This window comes from Candoia aspera, chromosome 6 (genome assembly GCF_035149785.1).
Source record: "Candoia aspera isolate rCanAsp1 chromosome 6, rCanAsp1.hap2, whole genome shotgun sequence".
In the NCBI taxonomy this organism is placed as follows: Eukaryota; Metazoa; Chordata; class Lepidosauria; order Squamata; family Boidae; genus Candoia; species Candoia aspera.
In genome coordinates this window covers 38,004,502-38,032,168 of record NC_086158.1, presented here as the reverse complement: position 1 = coordinate 38,032,168, position 27,667 = coordinate 38,004,502, and the positions used below count along the sequence as shown (strand labels likewise).

Genomic DNA, 27,667 nt, shown 5'->3' with positions numbered 1-27,667 from the left:
GGGACAAAAACTCTTATTGACATTTCCATAACAATAGATGATGCAGGGGAATCATCCAGATGAGAAATACCTCTTCACTGTGCCATACCACAATACTATTCCAAAAATATGAGTGTGCATATGTATGTGTGTTTGTGTGAATTTATTTTCTGCTGCAGCCCATGGAGGCTGATGATAGTAATAGTCAAAAAGTGTAGACCCTGGCCAAAAAAGTTTGCTTGCTTCTGACATGGACCGTGCAAAGGCCTGACAGTGCCATCTTTTCCTAGCCTAAGCTAGGTTTGCTGTTTTCATAAAAATACACAAAAACTCAGGTTTGCATAACAGTTTCAGTGCAAAGCAGTTTCCTTCTTCGGCCTTTTGCTGCCACAACAAGGGAGATGAGATGTTTCTTACCATATTCTTGCCACAGCACTTACATTAGCTCACCACGTGAACCCTTCTGCTATACCAAAGTGGGGTGTTCATGCTGGAGGACCTGTCCTGTCTAATTGCTCCTCCTCCAGTGGTGGTATACCCTCATATTTAGCTGCTAAGGGCAAGAACAAAGGGAGAAAGCAGGGAGAATAGTTCTGCTTCATCTAGCTTTACCCGAAACTGGGTAGAATGCCCCTGTTTTGGTGAGCTTTAATGGATTAAATCAGTGCTTTAAGCCTTAAGGCACCAATTTCTCTCCTTAAATCCCTAACAAAAATATTATGTTGGTAATTTTTAGCCCCGCCCAAAATTTGTTCAGGCAAGATGGGTGTGACCAACCCAGGCTGAAAAAGATTGCCTAGCCATTATGTATGTCATAGTAAAGGTAAAGGTTTCCCTTGACATTAAGTCCAGTCGTGTCCGACTCTAGGGGGCGGTGCTCATCTCTGTTTCAAAGCTGAAGAGCCGGCGTTTGTCCGTAGACACTTCCGTGGTCATGTGGCCGGCAGGACTAAATGGAACGCCGTTACCTGCCCGCCGAAGCGGTACCTATTAATCTACTCACGTTTGCATGTTTTCGAACTGCTAGGTTGGCAGGAGCTGGGACTAGCAATGGGAGCTCACCCCGTTACGCGGATTTGAACTGCCGACCTTCCGATCAGCAAGCTCAGCAGCTCAGCGGTTTAACCCGCAGCGCCACCGCGTCCCATGTATGTCATACCCGGATTTAAAACATTTAGATTAAGGATAATTTTTAAAAAGAGTTCCTTTTCTTTCTCCTTCATTTAGGCAGTGGCTGAACTTCTGGCTGGTGGAGCTGATCCAAATCTCCCTTTAAGCCAAGGTATTGGAAATGCCTTATGTGCTGTTGCTAACCCTGCATATGAACAGAACGGGACATTAGAAAGTAGAATGGCGCTGGTAAGAAAAGTCTTGAATATTTGGTTACTCTTTTCCAAATAGGGACTCTAAACTTCCCTAACCCCCTGCCAAAATAAAATGCATTATAGAGATACTGTGGTGCAGCAGGATGGAAATGCCATGGATAGAGGCAAAAAGTGAGAAAAGAGGCTCTAGAAGGCCCAAGGATCAGGGAATCAGAAATAGAGCTGCAGCAGACCTTTAGTGTTGCAGAAAGAAGTCAGCATTGCTTTGGACGGCTGAGACCAAGCTGTTGAGTGAAGAGAAAACAGTAGGCAGCATTAACAAACTGATGGCTTCAATTTGTCTGTCTCTCTCCCCAGACTAATTATGTAAATAATTATTTATATATGTAATCTCATTCTCTATCTATATATCCCACAAAGTGAAAAATACTGTGTCACCACATTAAGCTTGGTTGTGTTGCAATTTTAACACAAATTAAATTGTTCATCTGATTATCCAGATCTTTTGCCCCCTGTAAGGTAATGGCTGAAGAAGAAAATACTTAAATTAAACATTAACAAATACGCTTTTATATGATTAATGTGGTGAAGTAACATTGTTAGGTATATATACATATGCGTGAACGCTTGTAAGCATTAACTGAATAGTGTGCATCTTCCTAAAGAAAAATTGTTTGATGTGGTTTAGCTATGCCTTATTTCTATATAAAAGCTAGCAATAAATTAACTTTTACTCAGCCTTCAAGTTGGGCTATACTGATTTGCCTGCATGTGGTATTTGTGGAAATGGCCACATATGACTCTTGATGTTTTCCATTTATTTTCTTCCCTCCTAGATTAATTCTCTTATAGCAGCAGGTGCAGAGATGTTGATGCCAATTACTCTTACTGATGAGTGTAGAACTGCAGTGGGGACAGTTGTTGACTATGCATATTTCAAATATTATCAGGTATCTTTTTCAGTGCTTGAAAATTCAAAATACGTTGTGTGAACCTTGCCCCTATAATTGATCAATGAATCTATGCTAAATGCTGTTTATATTTTTATTGCTTTTGCAAATACATTTTCTTTAGCATTCAGTTTCAGCTTTCTCTTGACATTGTACTTCAACAAAGATTCGTAGAGATTTAAATCAGATTCCATTCTTAGGAGGAAAAATTAATTCACACGCTATTATTAGGTTTTTTTTAAATGCCATTCTTCCTCTTGATAGAATCCTTTATGTTTTGTAGCTATAGATAACAATCACATAGATGATTAAAAGCAACTCTTAAGAGCTAAAGTAATTACCTTTGCATTTAATATATAAATTCTCTAAAAAAAGCAAATAGCTATCCATGGAATGAATGATTATAATAATCTGGATCACAAGAAGCATGGAGTAACAATTTAATTCTCTCTTCTGCTGCACTTCTCACAAACTGCTAATTGCTTAGATGGAAAAGCACCCCCAACCCCGGCTGTATGCCCTAAAATAACATTGTCAATTGAAATGGCTGTGAAGAAAACAGAGGGTAAATCTTGAGCCACTTGAATTTTTTTGTTCCTGCTATTTGAACATATCTTTGGAATCTAGCTAATATTTTTAAAACTTTGCCAGTTTTGGGAATGTGTGCAAATTATTATTTGTACAATGTGCTTCATATCAGATGTTCACTTATTATTATCAGATAATGAGAGTTGTTGTATGTTTATGAAAAGAAGGGCCATATAAGTCTTTTTATTTTTTTATTTAAAATTTTTTTATTTATAAGTTATCCCAACACTACAACAACTATGGGAAGTGTACAGTAAAAACAGTCCTAAGATATAGTTAAAACAACCAAAGTCCAGAAGAAGAAGAACTATTGAAAAAACAAAAATAGAGAACCCACCACCTTTTGTGAAAGAGCCAAATTTTCAGGGGTCTTTTAAACTTTGCTATTTTTAAATTATAACATGGTAGAGAATTAGGGGTATTTCACTTTTTTTAAAGGATAACTATTGTGTTTCTTCAGCCAGAGAATAGGGCAAAAATGACTGGCCTTTCAGAGAACCACTCTGATTGTTTACTTTTGCATAATTCCTGAAATCCAGATTTCATTTTCAAGATAGCTACTCTCGTTTCTTGTTTCACGTTTATTTTTTTTTATCAATATTGGTTCTTTATAACAGCAAGTGTTGAAAACCCCAACTTGGACAAATTGAATGCTGCAAATGGAATCAGTATATTCATAGCCTTCTTGCTTAATTCTTTGTGTTCCTTTGGCATGCTGATCCAAAATTCAGGTAGAAATACTATCAAGAATTTTATTTTTTAAAAAAGTGTCAAATGACATGTCAATTATTTGTTCATCTTCCATAATAGTTGCTGTACCACCTATCAGTTTAGCATTGAATGAGTTACTTATCCACAAATATGTCAAATAACACCTAGATTAATTCTTCTTCAATAACATAAAAACATTTATGAAACCCAAAGGTATCTAACTTTCTTCAAAGTTTCTTGACTTTGGCTTACTTTTATCAGTACTAGTTGCAGATTGGTCATCTTTAGCTTTTTTTTCCTAATTTCCTCCCTCCCACCCAAAGAATCTGTTTTCAGAGTCTAGAAGAATATCTCTACCTACCTACCTACCTACTACTGAACTTCACTAACATGTACATTTCTACTCGTCTTCAAGACGAGAATAGTATTGTAATGTATGCCATGCTGGTGCAAATACTGGGACACACGAATATTTCTAAGACAAGCCAGACCCAACTATCAGGGAATTGCCAGTATCTATAATACTTTGTCACATAAAAAGTATTAGTTGTTATGCTCTATAGAAATGAGAACTTTGTACATTTCAGTTGTGTTAAAAACCCCAGTCTGAAAAGAAAATTATGCTTTATTCAGAGCAAATTACAAAACTTGATACAGCATGGGATTTCAGTGACATTTAAACACATAAAAGTACTGAAAAGTTTATTTTAAAATCATGTTATATAATGTAAATACTGATTTAAAATATGATATTGATAGTACTTCATAGAATCTTGTGCCTCTGCTAAAAAAAAAGGAAGCAGGTGGAGAACTGATTTGTGAGCTTAGTAATACTCAGCAGTACTTAAAATTTGGAGCTCAACTACTATGTCTGTGGTGATCACAGTTTACTGTTTGAGAAGTCCTGGATTAATGTATGGTGTATGATTAATGTATGATGGAAAAAAAGCATGTGTGAGAATGAATATTATGCTTAGCACATAGTTTGGCTAAGACAGAGAAGAGAGTAAGACAGGTTATATGATATCCCCTTGATTATTTAATACAGTTATGGATAAATGTATAAGGAATGCTTATAGTGACATTAGAGGTGTGTTGATTGAATGTGGGTGTTCTTTTTTATGATATGGTGTATTGCTGGATGTGAACCTGAATGATTTACAGTGAATATTAGATTGTGTGATGGAATGATGAATATAGATTTGAAAATTAATTTATCAAAGATGAAGGTAATTGTGTTTGACATAAATGCCAAAAAATTACAGCATGGAGATGAATTTGTATACCTTGATAGAATATTTATTGAAGATGGGAAAATAGATGAATATATTTTGTGCAAATACTACTAGAAAGGTAGTGTGTGGTATGTACAGTAATCTGTTTTGAGGAATGTAAAGTTTTGCTACTGCTCATTTTGCTATATGGAAGTGAGAGTCATATATGTCAGGAAAACATGAAGGTAAGTTGAATAAGGTACTTAAGTGTTGTAAAACAAGAGATAGGGTGAAGAATGCATGGGTGCTGAATTAATTAATGGATCAAATACAAAAATGAGTAACTAGTACACAATAACTATGTTGAGGAGGTTTAATCATGTAGAGAAAATGAATGAGGATCAAATTAAAAAAACAATACCTGCAGGATGAATGGTTGAGAAGAAGAGAATGATTGAGAAAGTCATGGTTAGATGGAATTGATCCTTGAGAGAGATAAGGAGCTTATAGAAAAGCAATGTGCCCATTGATATGTAAAAATGGTGGAAAGAAGGATGATTTGCAGATGGAAAGATACGGAAAGGTATGGTGAATCGTGTTGATGTAAACTAGATTTATTTAAATTTCCTTTCCCTTTCTCTTTTTCTTTAATGTCATTTATATACTACTACTTAGTCTTTTTTGCATCTTACATATTGCTTACTCTGAAAGGGATACATATGTATGTTATATACACTCTTTCACAATTTTTGAAAACAGTTTTCCCCCTTTCCTTTGATCAATGTACTTCGAGCAACATTTGGTGGTACAGTCTGGGATTAAGTAAACCTTCTGTGATTCACAAACATAGATGGTTTAGGATGTAGCTGGGATGCTTCAATAGCCATCAGTGCTTCTGCACCAGAACTCTGTGTGTGCCAAAACAGCTGTGCTACATCATCATGGAACTGATCAGGACAATGGATAGAGGGGTGGGATTTGAGGGAACTTTAAAAGGTTGTATGAATAGCTGTTGGGCCCTGACGGATAAGTTGTTTGCAGTTGTTTTAATCAAAACACACTGGATTTTGACTTTATTTATGTTTTACACTTCTACTTATAAATTACCTACAAATAATATACTGGTAGAATATGGAAAGCAATACAGCATTATCAATCTCTGTCAAAGGCATATTATTATATAGGCAAGAATAGAAGTAGAGCCACTGGTAAACGAATTTCCCTTGCATGCAGAAAGGTGCACAATGGTTTGGACACTGACTTTCTAAATGTGTGCTAGGAAAACTAGAAATTAAATAAAACTCATAGGTGGTATTGTTTCTTTCAGAAACAGATTATAATCTGCTGAACATTTTATACAGTTGTCCTGTATTTTATAATTTCATAGTGGGTTTTCTGTACAGTATCATTTTTATGCACATTTCCTAGTTACATAGTAAAAACAAACATATAGTACTTATGTGTTGTAGGACAAAAGACTGTTGCATACTCCCTTTCATGCTTTGTCACAAGCAGAGAGGGATACTTACACCTTTCGACGAAAGTTACTGGATTTTCTCAGTGATCGGCTACGTGAGTGTGTCACTGCAAAAGAAAAACAGTGGGAAAAAGAAGAATTTAGGAAGATCAAAGTTGGTAAGTCCAAGTTAGACTTTCAAATAAAAAAGAAAAGAAAAAATATAAAACAGTTCTAGACTGGGATCAGAATACTTAGGGCAAAAGTGTTTTCTTTCAGCTGGAGATTATTTAAAAAATGGGCCTAAAATGTGAAACTTAGGATGCAGTAATACTGCATGGTCAACTTTCTTTTTATTACCAGGGAAATGTGGTAATATGATATCATCTTGTTATCTTTTTGTATTTGCAAGGTATACTATGCTGAGAAGAAGGGATAAGGCTAAAGATGTTGATTCTTATCACCCAATCCTTATAATGTTTAATTTCATCCTTAGACATCGAAAATTGTTTGGCTTCTTTTTTTTATTAAAGAATTGGCTAATACTGCTAACAGTTCTGAAAAATAGGATTGACTCTGTCATTTAAAAAGCGACAACAGCTTTCACAGGATCAGTTTTAAATAATACTAATGTTTGCATAATACTAATAATGTTTGCATTTCAGCTGCTGCAAGAATACGAAGGAAATCTGCAAGTGATTCTATAGGAATGTCACCAGAAATAGATCCAACAAGGTAAGTCCTATGAAGCAAAATATAACTTGTTCTAAGTACGTATAAAATCTCTGTGATAAATGGTTTTAGTACTGTTTTCATCACCAGGGGAACCAGACATATAGTGCAGACTGTTTCTTCTGCTGCAGAACTCAAAGTGATGTCCTCTTTAAGCCATTTGGTCAGTATTTGGCTTCTAAAACAGACATCCTCACTCCAAAATGAACCCCCCTTTTTTGTTTTAAATTTAGTATGCATAATACTGTCACTGTGTGTATTCTGTATGTACAATGTGTGTGTGTGTGTGTGTGTGTGTACACACACACATACACACTGGACATAAAGTGCATTAAGTGGTTTATTGTGCATTCCTCTTACCAGATCTTTGCAACAAACTTTAAATTCAGTGTTCCGAATTCTTACGAGTATGATGTGAAAATGATTAGATGACAAAATATTAAGAAAATAAGCACTAATAAAAATAGTTTATTGACATTGACAAACCTGTAAGATACTAACTTTTTTAATTTGGGGGGGCTTAATTAGAAGATTGTAGTGGGAAGCACAGGGTATAAAAGAGGCAAGTGTTGAAATAACTTTAGAATGTCATAATAAGGAAACAAATGCTGTAGAGCAAAACACCATGCTATAGAATCATATATGTTCCAACTGTTTAATGTATGAACAAATTTCTTTGTCATATGTGCATGCCAATAAATTAACATGTTATATCACTGATCTTGCTTGTTGCCCAATTTTTATTTTTTTTTACAGATTACTCATCTTTAAATACTGCTACCAATGTGGGCGATCTGTCGGTGTGACTCTCACACCTTGTCTACATTGTTTGGAGATTTTCACTTGCAGCAAGTCCTGCAAAGTCAAGGTTTGGAATGAACGGCATAAACGAGAGTGTTTACAAACAGGTAGGTGGGTGTGATGGCATGCAGAACAAAGTGGGACTGAGATAAGTTACAAAAATTTTGCAATTAATTTATTCTAGAAAGTAATCCCATTTTATTTAATTAAATTATGATCTGTAAAAGTCAACTAGGTTACTTATCCTTATGAAAACTTATCCTTATGAAAACTATTCAGTGGTTAAATTGAAACAGTGACTTGAACAATGCACATATAATTGGTTATATTGTGTTGTGGAGGATAAACAGATATCCTTTTTATTAAATTAAATAAATTATTTTATTAATATTAATTTTTTATTTAATTTATTTAAAACATTTATACAGCCACCCATCTTAAACCAAAGTCCAGGAGGCTCACAACCCCAAAATAAAATAATGTGCTTATTTTTATTTTATTTTATTTATTTTATATCCTGCCTTTATTATGGTTTTTTTAATAAATAACTCAAGGCGGGGAACATACCTAATGCTCCTTCCTCCTCCTTCTTTCCCCACAACGACCCTGTGAGGTGAGTTGCGCTACGAGAGGGTGACTGGCCCAAGGTCACCCAGCCGGCTTTCAGGCCTTATCAACAGTGAAATAAAAACATGAAAACAAAAAAGACTTGGCACCACAGCTAAACTTTCCCATGCAGCCCACAAGAAGTTCATCCAATGCCAATCTCATCCTATCCCAGTGTTTGGGGGAAACGCCAGATCTTAAGTGCCTTTTGGAAGGTTAAAAGGCCTGCTGGACCTTAGGGGGAAGGGTGTTCCATAGGGCAGGGGCTGCCATGGAAAAGGCACACTTCCCAGGCCCTGTAAGATGGCAACATTTAAGGGAAGGGACAAGGAGCGTGCCTACCCTATCCAAACTGGTAGGATGGGCAGATGTCTTCAGGGAGAGGTAGTCCCGCAAATAACCTGGTCCTGTGCTGTGTAGGGCTTTAAAGGTAATAACCAGTACCTTGAATTGCACCTGGAAGGAAATTAGGTGTCAGTGCAGCTTGTGCAACAGAGGTGTAATGTGGGCAAACCTAGGGGCGCCCAACGCTGCACAGGCTGCTGCATTCTGGACCAATGTGATGTACTTTGAACTATTCCCTTCCAATCTGACTACTATAGTGCTACTGCTCTTCTGATACATGTAGTCCTTGACTTATGGCCACAAGTGGGACTGGAACTTCCATTACTAAGCAATGTGGTCTTTAAGTGAGTCACACCCAATTCTACGACCTCTTTTGCCATGGTCGTTAAACAAATCCAGCTTCCCCCATTGACTTTGCTTGTTGGAATCCCCCTGGGAAAGTCACAAATGATGTTCACCCCTGGACGCTGCAACCATCATAAATACATGCCGGTTGCCAAGTGCCTGAATTTTGATCACATGACTGCGGGGTGCTGTGAAAGCCATAAGTGCGAGGACTGGCCGCAAGTAACTTTTTCCAGTGCTGTTGTAACTTGGAACGGTTGTTAAACAAATGGTAAAGGACTACCTGTAATACTCTGGTTCTGAGTGTATAGTTTGCTGATTTGAAATTTGATTTATGTTGCATCTTCTTGTTTGCAGTATAGAAGATTTCTTTTAAAAATGAGAGTATGGCTAATTAGATCCTTAATTTGGGATTAATTAGTTTTGGAGCATTTCTTTTCCTTAAGCATCATTTATTCTTCCCTAGGCTCTATTCATTTCAGATGGGTAACTACCCTTAATAGGAAGATGGTAACCTAGCCAGAGTTTGGGAGAAAGTTAGACTATGTAAGACAAATGGATAATAACTTCACAATGCACATCACTTGAACCTAGTTCCTTCCTGAATGTAATATGCATTTTAAGGAACTTAGTTGCCCCAATCTTCTTTCCTATGCTTATTTCAGCTAACGTTTTGTGGTCCAACTTTCTGTGCCTGTTGGACTGTGGTAAGCATGCACAGATCTCCTTTTTTCTTTTTTTTTTTACAAATTCAGATGTGCATACTAGTAATATCAACCAAAAGTGTAGCTTTTTTACGCTATGGTTAGTCCGTTTTGCTGCTCTACTGGGAAACATCTGCAGAATTACATACTGTATTAGAAGTAATAATTGTATTACTTAGATCCAGTTTAGACATTAAAGTTCCCACATGAGTGCTGTTATAGAGAAGATATAACAATCGTGAAGTAGTTGTTTGAGATACTGACATAAATGTCTTTATACCGCATTCACTCTTCTTGAGTAGCGCTTGGGACTGCCATTCTACTTCATTGATGAGCCTCATTCACAGATAATTTGTTTATAAATGTTATGCTTTGATTGTATTAACATAGATTTAATGTTGATCTAGTTCACTATGCATCATATATACATGTTTAGATTTCTTGATATTATTTATCCTACATCTTATATTGTATCATATAAATTATTTTTAAATCTGTTTATATTAAGCACACATTTAAATCTGTTTAAATTCTTGGCGGTTGGTTGATTTTTGTAGTGTCAAAAAACTACAGTTAAACACAAGTACACTACTGCTTATAATGTGAAGCAAATTATTTGAAAAATATTTGATTTGAATAATTTAATTTTGCTGAATATGGTTTCTCCCATCTTTAAAATGAGGTAGAGAGAACAAGAGGAATAATGTGTAAATTGACATATTGTTCTCATGGCCACTTTAATGTACAAAAGTATAAGGTTAAACTTGCAGGTACAGATGAACTCTTGAAATATTAAGCTAGATTCATTGAACACCTGGATTTGAAAGACAAGCAGAAGACTGATGGGAGAATGACCTTAAAAGACAAGGGAAGTCTCATTGAAATGAAGAAGCAAGCAGAGAGCATGCAAGAGGAATCTTACAAATTTATGGACTGTGTGTAAGCTATCTGCCAAGAAGTGAAGTATGCCTAGTCTGCACACAAATATGTTTTTATTTCGACAATTGTGTTTTTTCTTAAAGGAGTGCTGTTAAGTGCTTTTAGAGTTTAATCTAGAATCTTACATTGTGTGTTCCTCAATATATATTAAAATGATATGATCAAGGAATGAAGATACAAAAAAAGATTCCATGGAGAATATGGCATCAAAATCTTATTTGGATGGAGAAATCAAAGCAAAGCATTTTCCAAGCTTCCAGAAACTGAAATAAGGAAATTTTGTGTCTGCGTATAAAATGGATATTGGAAAGCAAAGAACTAGTACCACAGTGGACAATCAAATGTGACTTCGAAGTACACAAACGGGATATGAATATAATACTGTTCTCTTCCTCGAGTTCTTCAGCCTCTGGATTTCAAAATTGCCTTTACCCTGAAGGTGGGTAAAGCCAGCAAAAAAGTTTGTAGTTCCTTTTTAGAGCCAACCAAATTATTAGCTTTCACAACACCTTGTAATGAATTGTGCTATGTGAGGGATTCCTTTTTGCTGCTTCAAATCTTTTAGTATTCAGCTTCAAGCTTCATTGGATGTCCCATGTTTTATATTAGCTGAAAATATGGCAGTATTAACTCCAAACTCAGTTTCCACCCAAAACCTGTTCCAAAAATTTGTACCAGTTTTGTTCTGCTTTGTTTTACCAAGCCCAAGTCTTATGTCTCTCATGGCTAGGATATATCAACATTTTGGATCAGAGTTTAGAAGAAACCCTTACAAAAGCAGTGTTGCTATACTTATTTGAACTCTGAGTCAAAGTTTTATACCAGTTTTGTACTATTTTTCCCCTCAAGTCCAGTTTGGGTGACACCATACAATATGGCTCACTGACTTCCCTTCAAGCTATAAAGCACCCTACTAGTAATCTAATGTAGGTTACCCTGAACCATGACTATCATTTTGTATCAGTTTTAGGCCATTTTGTTCTACCAAGCCAAGCTTGTGTACCTCTATAGTTAAAGGGATTCAAATTGAGAAAATACCAAAAAAATTGTTGTTGTATTCACCCATACTTCTATCAGAGTTTTGTACTTGTTTTCTGCCATTTTGTCACACCAAGCCTAAATTTTGTACCATCCCACAAAGTGGGGAACTAGCATGCCCCCTTCTATTGGTGCTGGAGTATTTTTTCTACTAGATCTTCATCCCCCATTGCCACCACCCCCATCACTAAGAGGTGGCTAACATTTATATTCTAGCTAAAAGTGTGCAATCTACAATATCAGTGAAGTTTTCCACACACCCTATGGAAGGAAGTTGTCTAATTCTGAGCTCATGAGAAGTTTATGTTAAATTTTCCAGATTGTAGTAAAATCTTTTTGCTCACAAAGTTATTGGACCAAACTTGCATCAAACAGTCTGAAAATCAAGTAAGTGTTTGGTTATCATCCTAGTTCTTATCAGAAGAAAGTTAGATGAAAGCAGTTAATACAGCAAACTGGAGAAGATTGGGATTATGCAGTCCTTTCCTCAGAAGCATTTACAGCAAGTACTCTCTGCCTTTCAGTATTGAATATCCCTCAGTGCTGGTAATTCCACAATACAGAATTGTGGAATTAAGAGTCTGATCAATCAGTGTTTTCATGCTGAGGCTTGGATTTGAACTCAGTTTTTTTTATAGTGGTTCATCCTTTTGACCATGCATGGTACACTGAAATCTCCATTGTTCCGACGGGCTAGGCCTTGACAGCGGTTATAATCCAGTGCTTTTTCTGAATGGCGATAAGGACAAAAATCTCATCACATGAATGCCTGAAAGTATTTGTTGGAATATGATTTAAGTGAGTATGATTAAAGTTACTAGAAAATGTACTTTTCAGATACACCTATTGGTTTTAATGTATAGAATTTTCAGTTATCAGTGATGTGGTAACCTGAGAACACACACACACATGAGCAGCAGGACATCATATCTATATTTTCATGTTTCTGTACAAAAATAGATTTCCCACAAGAGGATAATATTAAAAAAAAGTGAGGTGACATCCTCGAGTGCATTGAAAAGTCAAGATGGCAGTCATGGCAGCATGAACAAAGCTCCTCTGTGCTGCTGAAGTTGCCTTTTTTGCTTTTTTGACACCCACCTGAGGACACTGCTGGCTTGAGTAGTCAGCTGCTGGTTCATAGAAATAGTTACTTCTAAGGAATAGTCTGTATCCCTTTAAGGTTGTCCTTACATCTGCTTCACTTTAACTTTTCCTTTTGAAGAATGCAAGTGGAATTAAAGGGTTTAAAGACATTAAATTGTTCATGTGTATGTGGATTAAGGTAACTGCAGAAAATGTTTAAATGATTTAAAAATTATATTTATTGTGCTATGTATGTTAAAATATTGCTCTGTACTTTAAGAATGTATTTGAGAGGATCAGAATTCTTTGTAATTTTTAATTTAATAAAAAATAATAATAAATCACATTGTTGGATTTTAACATACAGAGAAACACAGGTTCTATTAGGCATACATAACCTTCTTTCGTACAATTGAGCATTCTGAAATGTCTTTGCAACTTGTTTTATTGCTTCAAAAGAGAGTACATCTTCGCTTAAGCCTGAAGAAGAATTTCCACCTGTTAGGGAGGGTAAGTAAATTCCCATTACTAACCTCTTTCATTAAGCACATTTGGTTTCACTGTTGTTTCACATAGTAATGTTGTTTCACATAGAGTCATAGAATATAGGGTTGAAAGGGATCTTGGTAATCATCTAGTTCAACTCCGTGCTCAGAATCCGTTGCTACAACATATTCAAGAGATGGCCATACATCCTTTGTTTAAATACTTCCAGTGAAGTAGGGCTCCCCACCTCCCAAAATAGTCTGTGGCTCTTATCATTAGGAGATTTTCCCTATTGTCAACAAAAATGTATTTTTAGTAATTTAAACACATTGGTTCTTAACCTGTTTCTGGAAGACTCAGAACTATCTGTCTTTCCATCTACTTACCTACCTACCCACCCATAAAGACTCCAGGCAGCGTACAACACTAAAAACAATAACAGCAATAAAACAAAAAAAAAGAACGATGTACATCTAGAAGAGAAAGCATTCAGACTAACATAAATAATCCTATAAGAGACTTGCCACCCAGCCCAAACCAAGGCCTGGGGAAAAAACCTGGTTTTCAGAGACATTTAGATACCTAAAGACAACTATCATGTCTTCCTGCAGTTGTCTTTTCTGTAAACAAAACACACCCAGTGCTTCATAAGCGTTTTCTTTCAGAATATATGTTATATCAACCATGTGTTCTCCTGGGGACACTTCAGTTTATCATTGTCCTTCCTAAAAATACTTTGCTGGACACAGTACTCTAGCTGTGATCTGGTCAATGCAGAATAGACAGGAACAAGGGTTTTTTTGGTCGTATTTCTGTTAATACAATCTAGAATTATATTTGCTTTTCTTTGTAGCTGCATCACATTCTGGGTTCATGTTTGCCATGTGATCCACCAAGACACCCACATTTGTTTTGCATATACAGTTGCCCAGGATTGTACTCCCCATCCTATACAAATGGCTTGGATTTTTCCTACCCAAATATAGGACTGTGTGTTTATCCTGGTTGAAATTCTTCTTGCTGGTTTCTGCCTATGTCCAACTTGTCAAGATCTTCCTGAATCTTGATCTTCATGCTGTCTGTTTAGGTGTTTGCAATCTCTCCCCCTCCCACTTCGTGTCATCTGCAAATTTGATAATCATATATCATGATCACTCATCCAAGTCAGTTATAATAACTACATGTTGAACAGGACAGAGTCTGGAGCAAAGTCCAGTGGTGTTGCACCTAAACTTCTAGTACCACTCAGGTGGTACAGTTCAGCCAGCTCTGTACTGCCATTGTCTCTACTAGAATTTCATTAGAGACTTTGTCAAATATTTGTTCAAGTTAATGTACACTATTCTGTGGTCAATTAAACTGGTCCCTTCATTAAAAAAGTAAATATCAGGTAGGTTTGTGGTGAGTTAGTTTTGATAAACCCATGATGCCTCTTGCCGGTGAATGTATTCTTTTTAAATGCTCACCAACTGAATGTTAATAATCAGTTCCAGAGTTTTGCTGACTGGTCTGCCTACCTTCTCTTTTACTCCCTTTTTGATGATAGGAGCATTTCCCTTCTCCAGTCCTGAGCTACTATACCTGTCCTCCATGATTTCACTAAGATCAGAGATGACATCTGTTAGCTCCTTCAAAACTCAGATGTAGCCTTTCTTTCTTTTTACAGATACATGCTATTTGCTGGTACATTTCCATAGTGATTATACCCACCTTTTATTTCCTATACATGTACCTTTTAACTCACAAGCTCCCTGTGTATCTGCAGCTGTTTCCTAAGCTACCCACCCACAGTTGGAATGGTATGAAATTCTAGTCTGTTATTTTTGAAAAGATCCCATCCCTCCTGTGTTCCCTTTATAAACTTTGCAGTTACACTTTATATATCACTTGTAAACCGCCCAGAGTCATTGCAATACGAGATGGGTGGTGAAGAAATACGATAAATAATAAATAAATATGTGGGTGCTTACACTAATACTCTAGTGCTGCTTATTATTACTGCTGGTTTCATTGATATGCCAGTTTTTGTTATTCTCTATTCCAAATTGTTGAAATTTTTATTGATGCTTCATATTTTATGTTGTATGCTGACATGAAAATTATGAGGGTAAGTAGAACACATTCATAGATGCAGTCAAGTCTGCTAAGTGGTAGATTGTGACAAAGAGATGGTGAACTCAGAACATTTAGCCTGTTCTTTCCAGAAGAAGCCAGCTGTTCACATTCATTGTCCAATCCATGGTATTCTTTTTAGTAGTGGTCATAAGAGAGAGAGGAAGAAGAGAGCTAATTTTGTCAAGGTGTCAGGCTGACTGCTCTATTTGGACACATATCTCTGTTGTGGCTTACTACCTTTGCATTGTATTTCTTGCCTAGCTTTTGTTCCCTGGCTTTATTGCTCTCCAATAAAGCAGCAGCTATGAAAGGGCTTGTTTTTGTATTGAGGGCTCTTCTACTGGACAGAATTCTGAAATATAGTTGATAACTTTTGTTTTCCATTTATCTTTCTTTTTATTCATGGACTTGTAAGAGGAGAGGGTGTTTGTGATTAAGGGGTGATTTTAAATCTCCAAGAGTCAGTTTGGACTGTGGTGGGATATAAATGCAATGTAAGTAAGTATGTTTGGGTGAGAGAAAGTTGAAAGGGGAGGGTCAGAGTGTAATATGGAAATAAATGCTGACAAATGGGCCAGGTAAAGAGACAGCTGAAGATTAACCCCACCCAACAGGACTTGGACAATTATATCAGCCTGTCTTCCATGGTTGTGTGATGAAATCAGCTCATAATAAAATGACAATCCTTGACTGTTGTAACAACCACCAGGAGGCACTTTGACTGCTTATCATAGATGGAGGTTATTAAAACTTGGATGAGTTTATAACTCAGCTGTATAAACTACAGCAGGTGAGAGGAAGGCAGGATTTATTTTTCCTTGATGTGCGTTGAGTAAGCTTTGTAACCCTATCCTCTAATTCAGTGCATATGTGCATAGGAATATAATTAAATAACTATTACGATTCGCTTTGAAAAATGCTAATTGTGTATCTGTGCTTTTTGGCAGTGCGACAGCGTAAAGGTAGCATTAAAGGAAAAGTGACTCAACCCAGAACTTCAAAGGAAGCTAAAGCAAAGAAACAGGCAGAAACCAGACATAAAAAGGAAGACTTGGAAAAGATGTCATTGAAAGATGTTAGAAGACGACAAGCCCTCGAGCGGGCTAGCAGTCAAGCAGATCTTCCTTACACTGGGAACTATAGTTTCATTTAGATGTTACTTTGTCTTGACGTAGGTCTGGTAAACTTGATGTTCAAAATGCTGTATAAAGAAGGATGAAAAGACATTTCTTTTTGAGATATAAATTAAGAAATGATGTATTCTTGTGTTATTTTTTGGAAACCACTATGTTTAAACAAATGTCTGGTATTTTCATTTAAGAATGTAGTAGTGAAGTTCCCTTATTTTTCCAAAGTCAATTATTTTCAATAAATATGAAACTAAAGATTTATTATTTTTAAAGAATCTAGTAATGTTTACCACACTTTAACTTGGGAAGGTAGGATGACCCTTCTGGTGATACACAGGCGTTTCTGCCATCATCATGTCCTTCCATTTCCTCAGCTGATGGATAACACTGAAAATCATAGCTGGCTAACCTGTTGTGCTGCTCGGTTTCCATAACAATGTGAATTTTGCCAAGCAGTTGATGGTTCTAGTACAAGGATAAAGTACATAACTTTCTGGGTGTGTGCTCCCAGAAATTTGAGTAGCCAGGAAGGGAGAATCAGTTTTTATTTCAAATGGGTATGAGTAGAGAACTGAAGCCATTGTTTTACCTGTTCAGTTGCAGAAACAAAAATTACTGGTTCACAAGCTCTTAGACATATCCAGCTCTCAGTTATCTATGAGTGGTATTTTGACTTTAGGACCGTATCCTTGAGATCTGATTTGCTGCATTAAACTGGTAGTATTCATGATTAAAAACTTCTGTTCAGAGTAATAAAACAGCGGAGAACTGATTTTAACTGAAAGTTAGTTGGAAAACTTAACAGTATTATTGAATGAGGCTATTGTTTTCATATGTGATCCCTCTTAGGCTTGATACTGAAAAGCTGCATTATTAGTGATCTTTTCAATTAAAGATCCTATTGCAGTCAGTTGAAATTGGGGGTGGGAGCTTAGCAGTGTCTGTACTTGTAATTGAGGGTGAAAGAATGCTAGCAGTTGTCTTGCTTAAGGCTATTGATGGTATTAACAATATTGAAGCATCCTATTGTTACGCCTCTGCTGTAATAGATTTCAAATGTTACATAATTATTTCTAAAATATATTTTCTTATTTCAGTTGTGAATATAAATAAAAGGCTTTATGTTTATATATCATGGCAATTATGTGTATAAATTACTTAGAAGTGAGTTTCTTGAATTTAATGATACCCATTCCCTAATAAAGGTGGCTAGGAATACATTCAAATGTCTCTAAAACTGGAACTTAAGAAGCCAAAACCCTTCCAGGCAATCCTCCCTCCCCACCTGCGCGTGCTCTCTCTCTCTCTCTCTCTCTCTCTCATCTGTCAGTCGTCTAAAATGTATATGGCTCCTTATCTACCAAAGAAACTCTTTAGATCTTTAACAGTACTTTGATAATTTTGTCTCAATTCTGGGACATGTCACAACATAGAGAACAATAGATGTTTGCAGACATACTCTTTTCTCACATGCCTCCCTCCATAACTCTCATTTTTTTGCTGTTTGTATTGATATTTGGGTGAGCTCGTCCCATAGAGACAATCGGCCTGATCTACCCTGGAAGGAAAGAACTCCCAAAACCTCTAGTTCAGTGCCACCCTCCTTGAGTTCACAGGATTAGATGCTAAAGGTTTGCATAATTAGTCCATGTAAAATGCTTTCTTGATCATTCTGATCCCAGTGAATTCTGAGTTGGCCAGCTTCAGCTCAATAGCATTCAAACTAAATCACTGAACTTACAGATTGGGTTACTTATTCTACAGTTTGGCATGACTATAGAGGAACTTGCTGTTGAATATGTAAACAGATGGTCATATATGATAGGTACCACATACATTTACATACCTACATGAGTTTGGGTAGCAAAACCAACACTGAAGAATATATATTTCAATTTGGCATTCCTGAGATAACGCTATGCATAGTACCTTTGTATCTAACAATTTAGATATGATGCTCTTGGAATTATGAGGGCAGTAAAAAGATTGTTTTGTCTTTATATATTAAGAAATATCTAGACTTGGTCTCGGCACAGTTTTTCTGACCTGCTCCAGTGGTGAATCATATTAGCAGAAGCAATTTATCCTTTTGGAAAAATGTGTGCTGCCATTACATCCCTAATAGCTGTGCTGAGAACAGAAGGAGGTGACTGGATACAAATTCTTTTCTCCCAAGAAAACATTTTCTGGCCCCAGCTAAGCCACCCCACTTGTATGTGAGAGCCACCCCGCTTTCTTTATCATGTGGGTTTCTACCATTATAGCTTGGCATCTCAATCTAAGCCACACAGTTCCAATTGTGAAGTCACATTCATGAATTTAGCACCCATTAATCTCCCCACCCCCATTCTCTGGCTAATTCAATACTGTATACTGTTTTGGAACTGGAATCGAGAACTGTCTGAAATATGGCACCTGTGCTCTGGGTGTGTATGTGGTAATGATGGCTGTCAATCATAGAGCTCCAGTTGGTGGAGAGTAACATGTAAAGGGTTTTTAATTATGCACTGGCTTATGAATGTGCAATGTTTATTGGGAAAAGAGCTGCACATAACCTCTAGATGGCATGCAAAAAATTACACCCACAACAGACAACTACAACACTTTGCCTACCCTCCTTCCAGTAGAAATGTCAGAGAAAACTGGATGGAGATGGGGGAAAGAGGAAGTGGGTAATTAGGAAGAGAAAGGAAAAAAAAAAAGGGAGAGCAAATTGGATGGCTATGAGACAAGGAGAAGAGGCCACTGAGGAGGAAACAAAGCCTGTTCAGGTTGAATTCCCAGGCAAGCAGGCCCTCCCAAGCGATAGTGATTTTCATTTCCACACATTGGTTCAACAATGGCCATTGGTCTTTTCAGTGTCTGATATATAATATGAGTGGTCCATGGCTCAGACTGTTTTGGCAGGTGCATTACTCAGGAATGCTTGGTATCTGTTCAAGGTAAAACCACAGTTCAATCATTGGGAGCTAGGAATGTATGTGATTCATTGCAATAAAAATCTGTTTTCCACAGAGCAAGCCATACCATTTGCAGAAACTAGGGGCATCACAGACAATAGACCTGTAGAACAAGTGACCCATCCTTGCCTCCAAATGTTTACATTGTGCCTGCAATTCTAAATTATATTTGGCTTTATTTCTGAATAAACTTCATGCCATTTCTTTGAGACATGGTAGACATCTATGGAATGGTTATGCTGATTGTCCGGGGCATGTATTTTGGAACTTCAAGCTGGCAAAACACTTTTCTATGCTATTATTATGAGTGATCTAATGCATACTCTGATTTTCATGAGGCCAGGTGGGGACCTGCAGCATTACTGTTGAAATTCTGTAAAGCAAAAGAATACACCATCTTGTCCCAAATGGTATTCATACATATTTAAGTCTCCAGCCTTTTTTTATTTATACAAGGATTCAAAGAACATAATTCAACAGTGCAAGGTAGTTACAAGTAACTTGGTAACCAAAAGAAATATATAAATGACCAAGTTTGCCAATGCGTGAAATCAATCTTATGTTTTGCAGACAGAACTGCACTTTTTTTGTTTTGTTTTGCTTTTTTTAAAGCCAAGATGTAGTCTGGATATATTTGTATCTTAACTCCTTAATAAGCCCACTAGAAAACAACAGGTTTTTATCATTGAAAGGTTAAATAGCAATGCTCTTAAAGCTTCTGTTGACCTATTTCTCCTTCTGAAACAGACTTATGGCACATGAAAAGAATACATTATACAGTCATGACTCATTTCTGGTTTCAAGGGGCTCAGGGACCACATTTGTGTCCCACATTAAATCATCATTATACCCTTAAATTAAATCATTTAATGCTTTTAAATACCAAAACAGTACTGGCTAACAAAACCTTAAAAAAAAAATTCTGATCCATGACAGAAGACTGGGGCTCAAGTGATGGGTGATGGCAGACTCATTTGTATCAGGCTTTCCAATTTCATATCAAGCAGATAATTGATGTCAGATTTAAGAGCACAGAGGACATGTGAGCGCAGGATACTTCTTACCACTGTCTGTAATTTAATTCCATGTGGTCTTTCAGCTAGTGAAGAAGGCCATGCATCCCCATCTCCATGCTTGCTCTTTTCTAGGGTTGGCTGTGCTTCAGCAATGATTTCAAAGAGGGCTTCAGGACATGTGGGAACATGTGCAGCACCTCTTCAAAGTGGCAGCATTTTTTTCATGCTTCTGGCTACTTAAATTGTCCTGTTAAACTACTGCTAATGTGTATCTCTAATGTAACTAATTAAAACAGTCGTGCTTTATCAAGTTAAGTCTAAAAATGATGCAGCTTCCTCAAGGAGGTGTTGTGTTCAAGCTCCCACACATCAAAAACCCTGTTCTAAATCATTTTTGAAGCATCAACAATCCTACTCTTTTTACCTCTCTTTCTTTCTTTCTTTCTTTCTTTCTTTCTTTCTTTCTTTCTTTCTTTCTTTCTTTCTTTTTCTCTTTCTTTCTTCTTTCTTTTTTTGGTACTCCTTTCTTTTAGAAATGATTCAGGGAGGCTTCAGGTTTTTTAAAACCAATACATTGTCAGTATCACACATAGTTTGAGTCTTGGAAAAGGCTCCAAACTGTTTTGAGTTTACAGCTCTCCAGCAAGTTGGCAGATTTTCATTCAGAGAAGGAAATGGCAGATGTTTTTTCCCCCTGCATGATGTATAGCAGTTTATTTCTTTGTGTATTTACAGACATACATTTACAACACTAATTGAATGTGGCACTTTCCACTTTCTCTGGCATTCAAGCATGTTCAAAAGAGGCAGGATATTTGATTTCCATGCCTCATTTGTATTCACTTTAAGAATACATTCATTTTAAGAATGATGTAACTGAAAATAAAAAATAAACATATTAGATAGATTAGATCAGTAATGAAAGTGGATGGGAGTACTATTTTACTCAGAGGGGATTTAAATAATGTGTACAAAACTAGGTGTACTTTGCAACAAAGAATTCCTTCTGGCATTACTCTTCGTTAATCAAGTTTTCAAATCTCAGACAGCCTCCAATACTGAATGGGGTGATTAGGGAACTAATTTTTCCCAGTATTAATAAAACAGAACCAGAATACTTCAACTGAATTCATTTGCTTGCACTCTCTGTCTCATCCCTTTGCATGCTAAGATGCTAGAAATGGTTTCCTTGTTTGTAACTAGGAATGTTTCAGAATTGATAATAGCTTCTGCCTCTTTGCATGCTGTTCCTAAGAAACACAACATTCATTTTTGCTTTAAGACAAAGAATAGAAACATTTCAGCATTTATGAAAAGCCTATATATTTTAAATAAAAAATATGCTTTCACATCACTTGCTTCCCAAAGAGAAGCTATGATATGAAATAAAGTGAATTAACATCAAAATTCATTTCAAAGAATTTTGTTTTTGTATTATTCATTCAAAATGGTAGGGTTGGTTTGATATAACAAAATTTTGGAAAAAAGTGAAAAATAAATGCTTACAGATAAAGCTCAGGACCCAAAGCAGAGTTGTGTAAGCACAGATGCCCCAAAAGACATACATATATGTACACATTTGGTGTAAATCTTTGATTGAACATCTCTTTCTATATCCTCATCCAAATCACCCTCATATCAGATCTGGCAAATAGTAACAATATTTTTTAAAATTTGAAAAACTGATGGTCTGATTAACTGATGATCAATTTAATTAAGCCAACATAATATGGGATAGTTTGGGTCTGCTTATTCTTTCCACCAACGTAACTGTGAGCAGGTTTCCTTGAAAAACCCAGGCAGTAGAGATTCTGATTAACAAATTTCTAGGTATATATGATAGACTCTAACTGGGTTCTAGGCTCATCAATTCATGCAACTTCTAGTTTTGTACAGGATAAGTAATAATACAGACGCACAAAAATCACAAAATAATTTCTTTGTATTATCCCTTTGGTAAATATTGACTCTTGTCACTCTTATTAATAGGAAATTTTTCAGCCTTTAGCCCAAAGAAGGCTTTCTAGATGGACATCTTCCCATGTCTTTCTCTACCACAGTGTTGTGTATACAGCACAGTATTACATTTTTTTAAAACGTGAAAGCTACTGTCAAAGGATCCTGCAATACCCAAATCTTTTATTCCTATTCCCCTGGATGTGGAAATAATGTTAGTGGATGGCAATGACTACTTTTAGCAGACAAAAACATTTGCAAAATTAAGGGCCTTCATTCCAAATTCTAGGACAATTCCTTCATTAATTGAGATTGTATAGAATAATACATCCATGCAAAGGAAAGACTATTCGCCCTTTGGTGAATGGAAAATTATGAGCTGAAACCCTTTTACAGCAGTCTGAAAACGTATAAATTAAAAAGATGTATTGTTCTGAACCAATAAAATATACTCTTGGCTAAAGTTAAATAAAAATATGAGATATTGCATATTTTATTCCAATCAATGGAAATGGTGTTCCCTTGGGGGGTTATTTCTTCTGTTCATTACACCTACCTGCCAGGATCTGTCATAGCCCCTAGCTATCTCTTTCTGGCAAATTAAAGGCTTTTTAAAATGGAGGACAGAAGCAAAGGCCCAAGAAAAAGAAAGAAAGAAAGAAAGAAAGAAAGAAAGAAAGAAAGAAAGAAGGAAAGAAAAAGAAAGAAAGAAAAAGAAACTCTAGCACTGCCAGGTTATCACAAACCATAAAGAACTTTTGTCTCTCATTTTGCCGAGTTGAATTAAGTTGAATTAAATATGTCCACCTTTTTGGCAAAGTTAAGACTCAGCCACTACAGTTTCTTTTGCAGCTGCTCAAACAAGTTACCGCCATAGGTACTGGGCTGCCACAGCAGCCAAAGAAAGTAATAAAAGGAAGTATGAAGGCAAAAGTACATTGCTGCTATTTCCACCAATGCCTTGTCCTGACTGTTTAGGCATAGGATGTATCTCTGGTGGCCTGGTGCTAGAATTCTTGGACAGTCTTTTGCCACAGACTTCATCCAGGCAGCCATCACCACTTCCAGAACCACTGATGTCATCACCTGGCCAAGACAAAATTCAAATTAGTGTGGTACTTCTTAAAAAGGCTGAAGTGTAGCCAATGTGCTTGTTCTAAAGGCAGTAGAGGTTAATCTGCAACTGCTTGTCATGCTGAATGGAGGAACACAGAATTAAATTCACCTCCAGCATAATCTTTCCTTTCCAAAATGTCAGTGGATTGTAGATAACCTCCATGGGTAATCCTAGAAATTAACAATAGTGGGTGGCTACAATGGTAGGTACTACATCCCAGTACATATCTCTGGAAGTATGCTAATCTCCTCAGAACCAAATGGAAAGCTGAAGTGGCAAAGAACATCATGGAGGACCAGAGGGGTTGGTGGGGAGCAACCTCATTATTTTGCCTGGGCAATCTGAAATAAGGACTACCCTCTAGTTCTGTAATTACAAATTGTTGCCTCAGGACATAGTTGGGAAAGATGGGAAGCAAGTTTATTCCATCAGCTCTGAACTGTTTTCATTCTAACTGTTTGGTGTAGGAGTGTATAATTAAATCAATTATAAGAATTCTTGTGCTATAGGGGCTCCCTTTGGGGCAGAATTTATTTCACATATTAATCTTGTTCTGGATGATTTACTGGATTCTGCAGATGTTCAGATTTTCTTGAATCATATATCAATGGATTGGATGCTAACAAGATGAGAACAGAAATTGAAACTAAGTATTGTTAGATTTCCTCCCCCTCCAGAAAAAAGTGGAGGGGGGAGAAAAGTAACACTACAAGGCTGAAAGGACTTTCATTCTCTGTTATACAAAGGTCTGAAGCACTCATCTCTCTTTCTGTATTTGAACAAATGGTTTCCTGACAGGTGTCCTGCTTATACAATTTATATGACTAACTACCCTTTTTTCCTAACATTAACTAAAGTAATATAAACGTTAATTTAATTCTGTAACATGACATACATACACACACACACACATGTATACACACACACACACACACACTATATACTATATATATATATACACACACACACACACACACATACATACATACATACATACTCTGTGTGTGTGTGTATGTGTGTGTGTGTGTGTGTGTGTGTGTATGTATATATATATATATATATATATATATATATATATATATATATATCAGATTAATTTTGATTAGTGCATGAGAGTTGTAAGATTATGGATGTGCACATTTTGGGGTTGCCTGTATAAAGATATGGCTATAGCAAGCCAACACCCTAGAGAAGGAAAAAAGGCATTTTGGTTATCAATAAACATTAGTGCTTCCTGACACTGGGGCAGGGCCTTCTTCCAGGGTGAAAATCCAGCTCTTGGAAATTAACAGAGAGGGATAATTTTCCTCTGCTCTGAACAACTGTGTATCATAACTGTGTACGAACCTCTCTTTTGTTTAAAGAACATGAAATGTTATGAATAATCCCACTTTCTCAGCATTGTACCTACTTGTATCCTGGAAATCCACATCATTTCCATTGTATGCATTGCGCAGTCGATTTGTCATAATCTTCAACTGCATGATTTGCTGGCGAATAGTCATGTCTGGTTTGGTGATGTCAACCTCAACCTCTGGGTTATTGATCTGATTGGCTAGACCATCTCCCATCACATCTGGAAGGTATCTGCAAAGAGTATGCATATGTTCATGCTGGAAGCTAATTCTGGAGAGCTGGACTTCATGGCATTTGTTTGGGGATCCAACCAGAGTCATTGGGTGGGTAGGAGCCTAATCCACTCTTTTTTCAACTGATTTCCCATTTTCTTTTTTTATTGTTACCTATTAGCTAATTACCAAAGGAAAGTGGCAAAAGAAAAGAGATAAAATGAAACCAATAAGGACAACAGAAAGTGAAAAGTAATTGTTTTAATCTCTATCTCCTCTTTGTGTTGTATGAATCTAGCCAATGCTCCTTTAGGCATGCATGATTCATGTGAACCTCTGCTTGGTTCTCTTTTGGCTAGAGCCCAGCAGTGTAGCTGCCCTGCCCAGGGAATTTGGTGCAGCCCCGAGAGTGTGGAACAGTGCTGAATGTCTCCTCATTCCAGGCCCCATCCTGCCTGAGCTGTCTGCCACATTTGTAACCTGGAAGAGCTAGCATGGAACTACACCTATGGAAATGTTGGAGCCTGTGGAGAACTTGTCTCTGTCCTTGGAGCAGGAAGAAGGAGGGAGGCCCAGAGCAAGACTGAGTTCTCAAAATGAATCAGCTTTTCATGGGGGGGATACCAAATTTGAGAGAGGTCTCAAGTCCTTCCCTGCCTGGACAAGCTGATGGTTGTGCTAGTGGGCTTCCTCTTCTGATGACTGCCAGATTTATTCTAGAGTTTAGATAGAAGAGAGCAGCCTTCCCAGATGGCTCTCAAAGGCAGTTACAATGGCCTAGGGAAATGGAAGTAAAATATCAGTGATTTTTGTGGCCAGCTACCTAAGCTTTTTTAGATTAGTTCAAATCCACTCTTCCCTTTTGAGCTTCTTTATCTGCTTGCATGGGTCTTGTCTAAATAAAGAAAAAGATGGGATATCAGTGAATTATGACACTGTCCCATCTCACTTGATTTCCTTCCTACCAACCTCTGTAATAGAATTTCCCTTTCCAAGCTCTAAAACTTCATAAAACTGGCAGAGATTATGAGTCTCCCAATGTTGCTTGGCTTAGTACAATTGCTTCTGATGATCCCTAAAGCACTGAATGGTTTTTGATCTGGTTATTTGAGGAGTTCCTTCTCCATATCAACTCGTCTGCATATGGAAGTCATTTCTGGTGGCCCTCTTAAATGTTCCAACAATCTCCAAGGTTCATTTGGTTGGAACTAAGGAGAAGCCAATACATTCTGGTGACTGTGTCTCACCCTATAACTCATGTGCAAAGGTGGCCCACCTCATTTTTTTCATTAACACTTTTCCAAAAGTTGGCAAATATTTTTAAAGGAGGCTTCTATTTAGAAATTTTATATGCTGTTTTAATGTGTTCTTTAAAAAAAAGAGGAAAAAATAAAAAGTTTTGATTGCTGTGTATCAATACATTTCAAATATTTATTTGCTATGCATTGCCTAAAATGTTTTGAAGAATAGATGACATATAAATGTTTTAAAGTATTTCATTCACTTAAATGGGCTTCATTATTTCACAACTGATTAGCCTTACCTGCCTTTGGTCATTCCGTTCCAGCATCTATCCTCATTCACAGAACCAAGTGATATTTTTTCATTGCAAAGGGTTGTTGGGAGGAGAGCCCAGAAGTCCCTTACTTCCCTCAGCTTCCCTTTGGCATCTGAAACCTGTCAGCAGGAAGAACAGTTAAGGCTGAAGAAGACATTTTAACATCAACAGCTTTAAATGCCAGAGCATTCAAATATTGGACAATTGTAATGTGACTAAAAACAATGCAAGACCGCTGTAACTGTCCCTAAACTGTTATTGTTTTAGTATATAACAATTAAAGATACGTTATTTTACCATATCCTGACTGTCATTATATAGAAAGTTGGCTTGCAAGGAAATCTCCAGCTTAGAAATGCTAGCTTGCATAAAATGGTATGGGCATGCTTGAGATAAAATTGGTTTTTGGTTGTATTTATGGCATATTGTCCCAAACTGATCAATACTGTCCTTACCATTATCTGGGAATGATACACATGGCATGTATACAACTAAGGCTAGTAAACCAGTTTACATCTCCTCTATTTTATTAAAAAGTGTTATGTGAAAGCCTTGATTGTCCAATCTCATGATGGATGTCAGAGGTCAATATTTTGGGGCATTCTAATGATAACAATGGCATATAGATTGTGACATGGAGAAGGAGTAAATGGTAAAGGGCATACATTAACAGATGAAATGAAAAAAAAAAGCACATTGTGTAACTATGAAACTAAGAGAAAGGGAGAGGATGTAATAGAGCTGAATGAAGGTGGTCTAAACTTGTGAAGCGGCATTGATGAATTCATGCAGGGAATTGAAGGTGTAGGTTTAGTTATGCATTAAGATGATAAAACATATGTCAAAGAGTATAAATTGGTGTCAACTATGCTGTTATGGGTGCATATGAAAGCAGGAACCCATAGGTGAGTGACAGCTGTGAACCAGAAATGAGTTTGGGGA

At 36.8% G+C, this 27,667-nt stretch overlaps 2 protein-coding genes across 2 annotated transcripts in view; one reads left to right on the top strand and one right to left on the bottom strand.

Moving 5' to 3' along the window:
- The window catches only part of ANKMY1 (ankyrin repeat and MYND domain containing 1), a 39,848-nt gene extending 23,275 nt beyond the window's left edge, over positions 1-16,573 (top strand). The window contains exons 12-17 of the mRNA XM_063307786.1: positions 1,207-1,338; positions 2,141-2,254; positions 6,237-6,402; positions 6,889-6,958; positions 7,712-7,863; positions 16,368-16,573. Coding sequence (XP_063163856.1) covers positions 1,207-1,338; positions 2,141-2,254; positions 6,237-6,402; positions 6,889-6,958; positions 7,712-7,863; positions 16,368-16,573 — 840 coding nt within the window. The remainder of the gene's footprint in view (positions 1-1,206; positions 1,339-2,140; positions 2,255-6,236; positions 6,403-6,888; positions 6,959-7,711; positions 7,864-16,367) is intronic.
- A 3,352-nt stretch (positions 16,574-19,925) lies between these two features.
- The window catches only part of GPC1 (glypican 1), a 270,795-nt gene continuing 263,053 nt past the window's right edge, over positions 19,926-27,667 (bottom strand). The window contains exons 7-10 of the mRNA XM_063306739.1: positions 26,711-26,844; positions 25,011-25,186; positions 21,047-23,568; positions 19,926-20,962 (exon numbers count right to left, since the gene is read on the bottom strand). Of these exons, the coding sequence (XP_063162809.1) occupies positions 23,348-23,568; positions 25,011-25,186; positions 26,711-26,844 (531 nt within the window). The 3' untranslated portion in view covers positions 19,926-20,962; positions 21,047-23,347. The remainder of the gene's footprint in view (positions 20,963-21,046; positions 23,569-25,010; positions 25,187-26,710; positions 26,845-27,667) is intronic.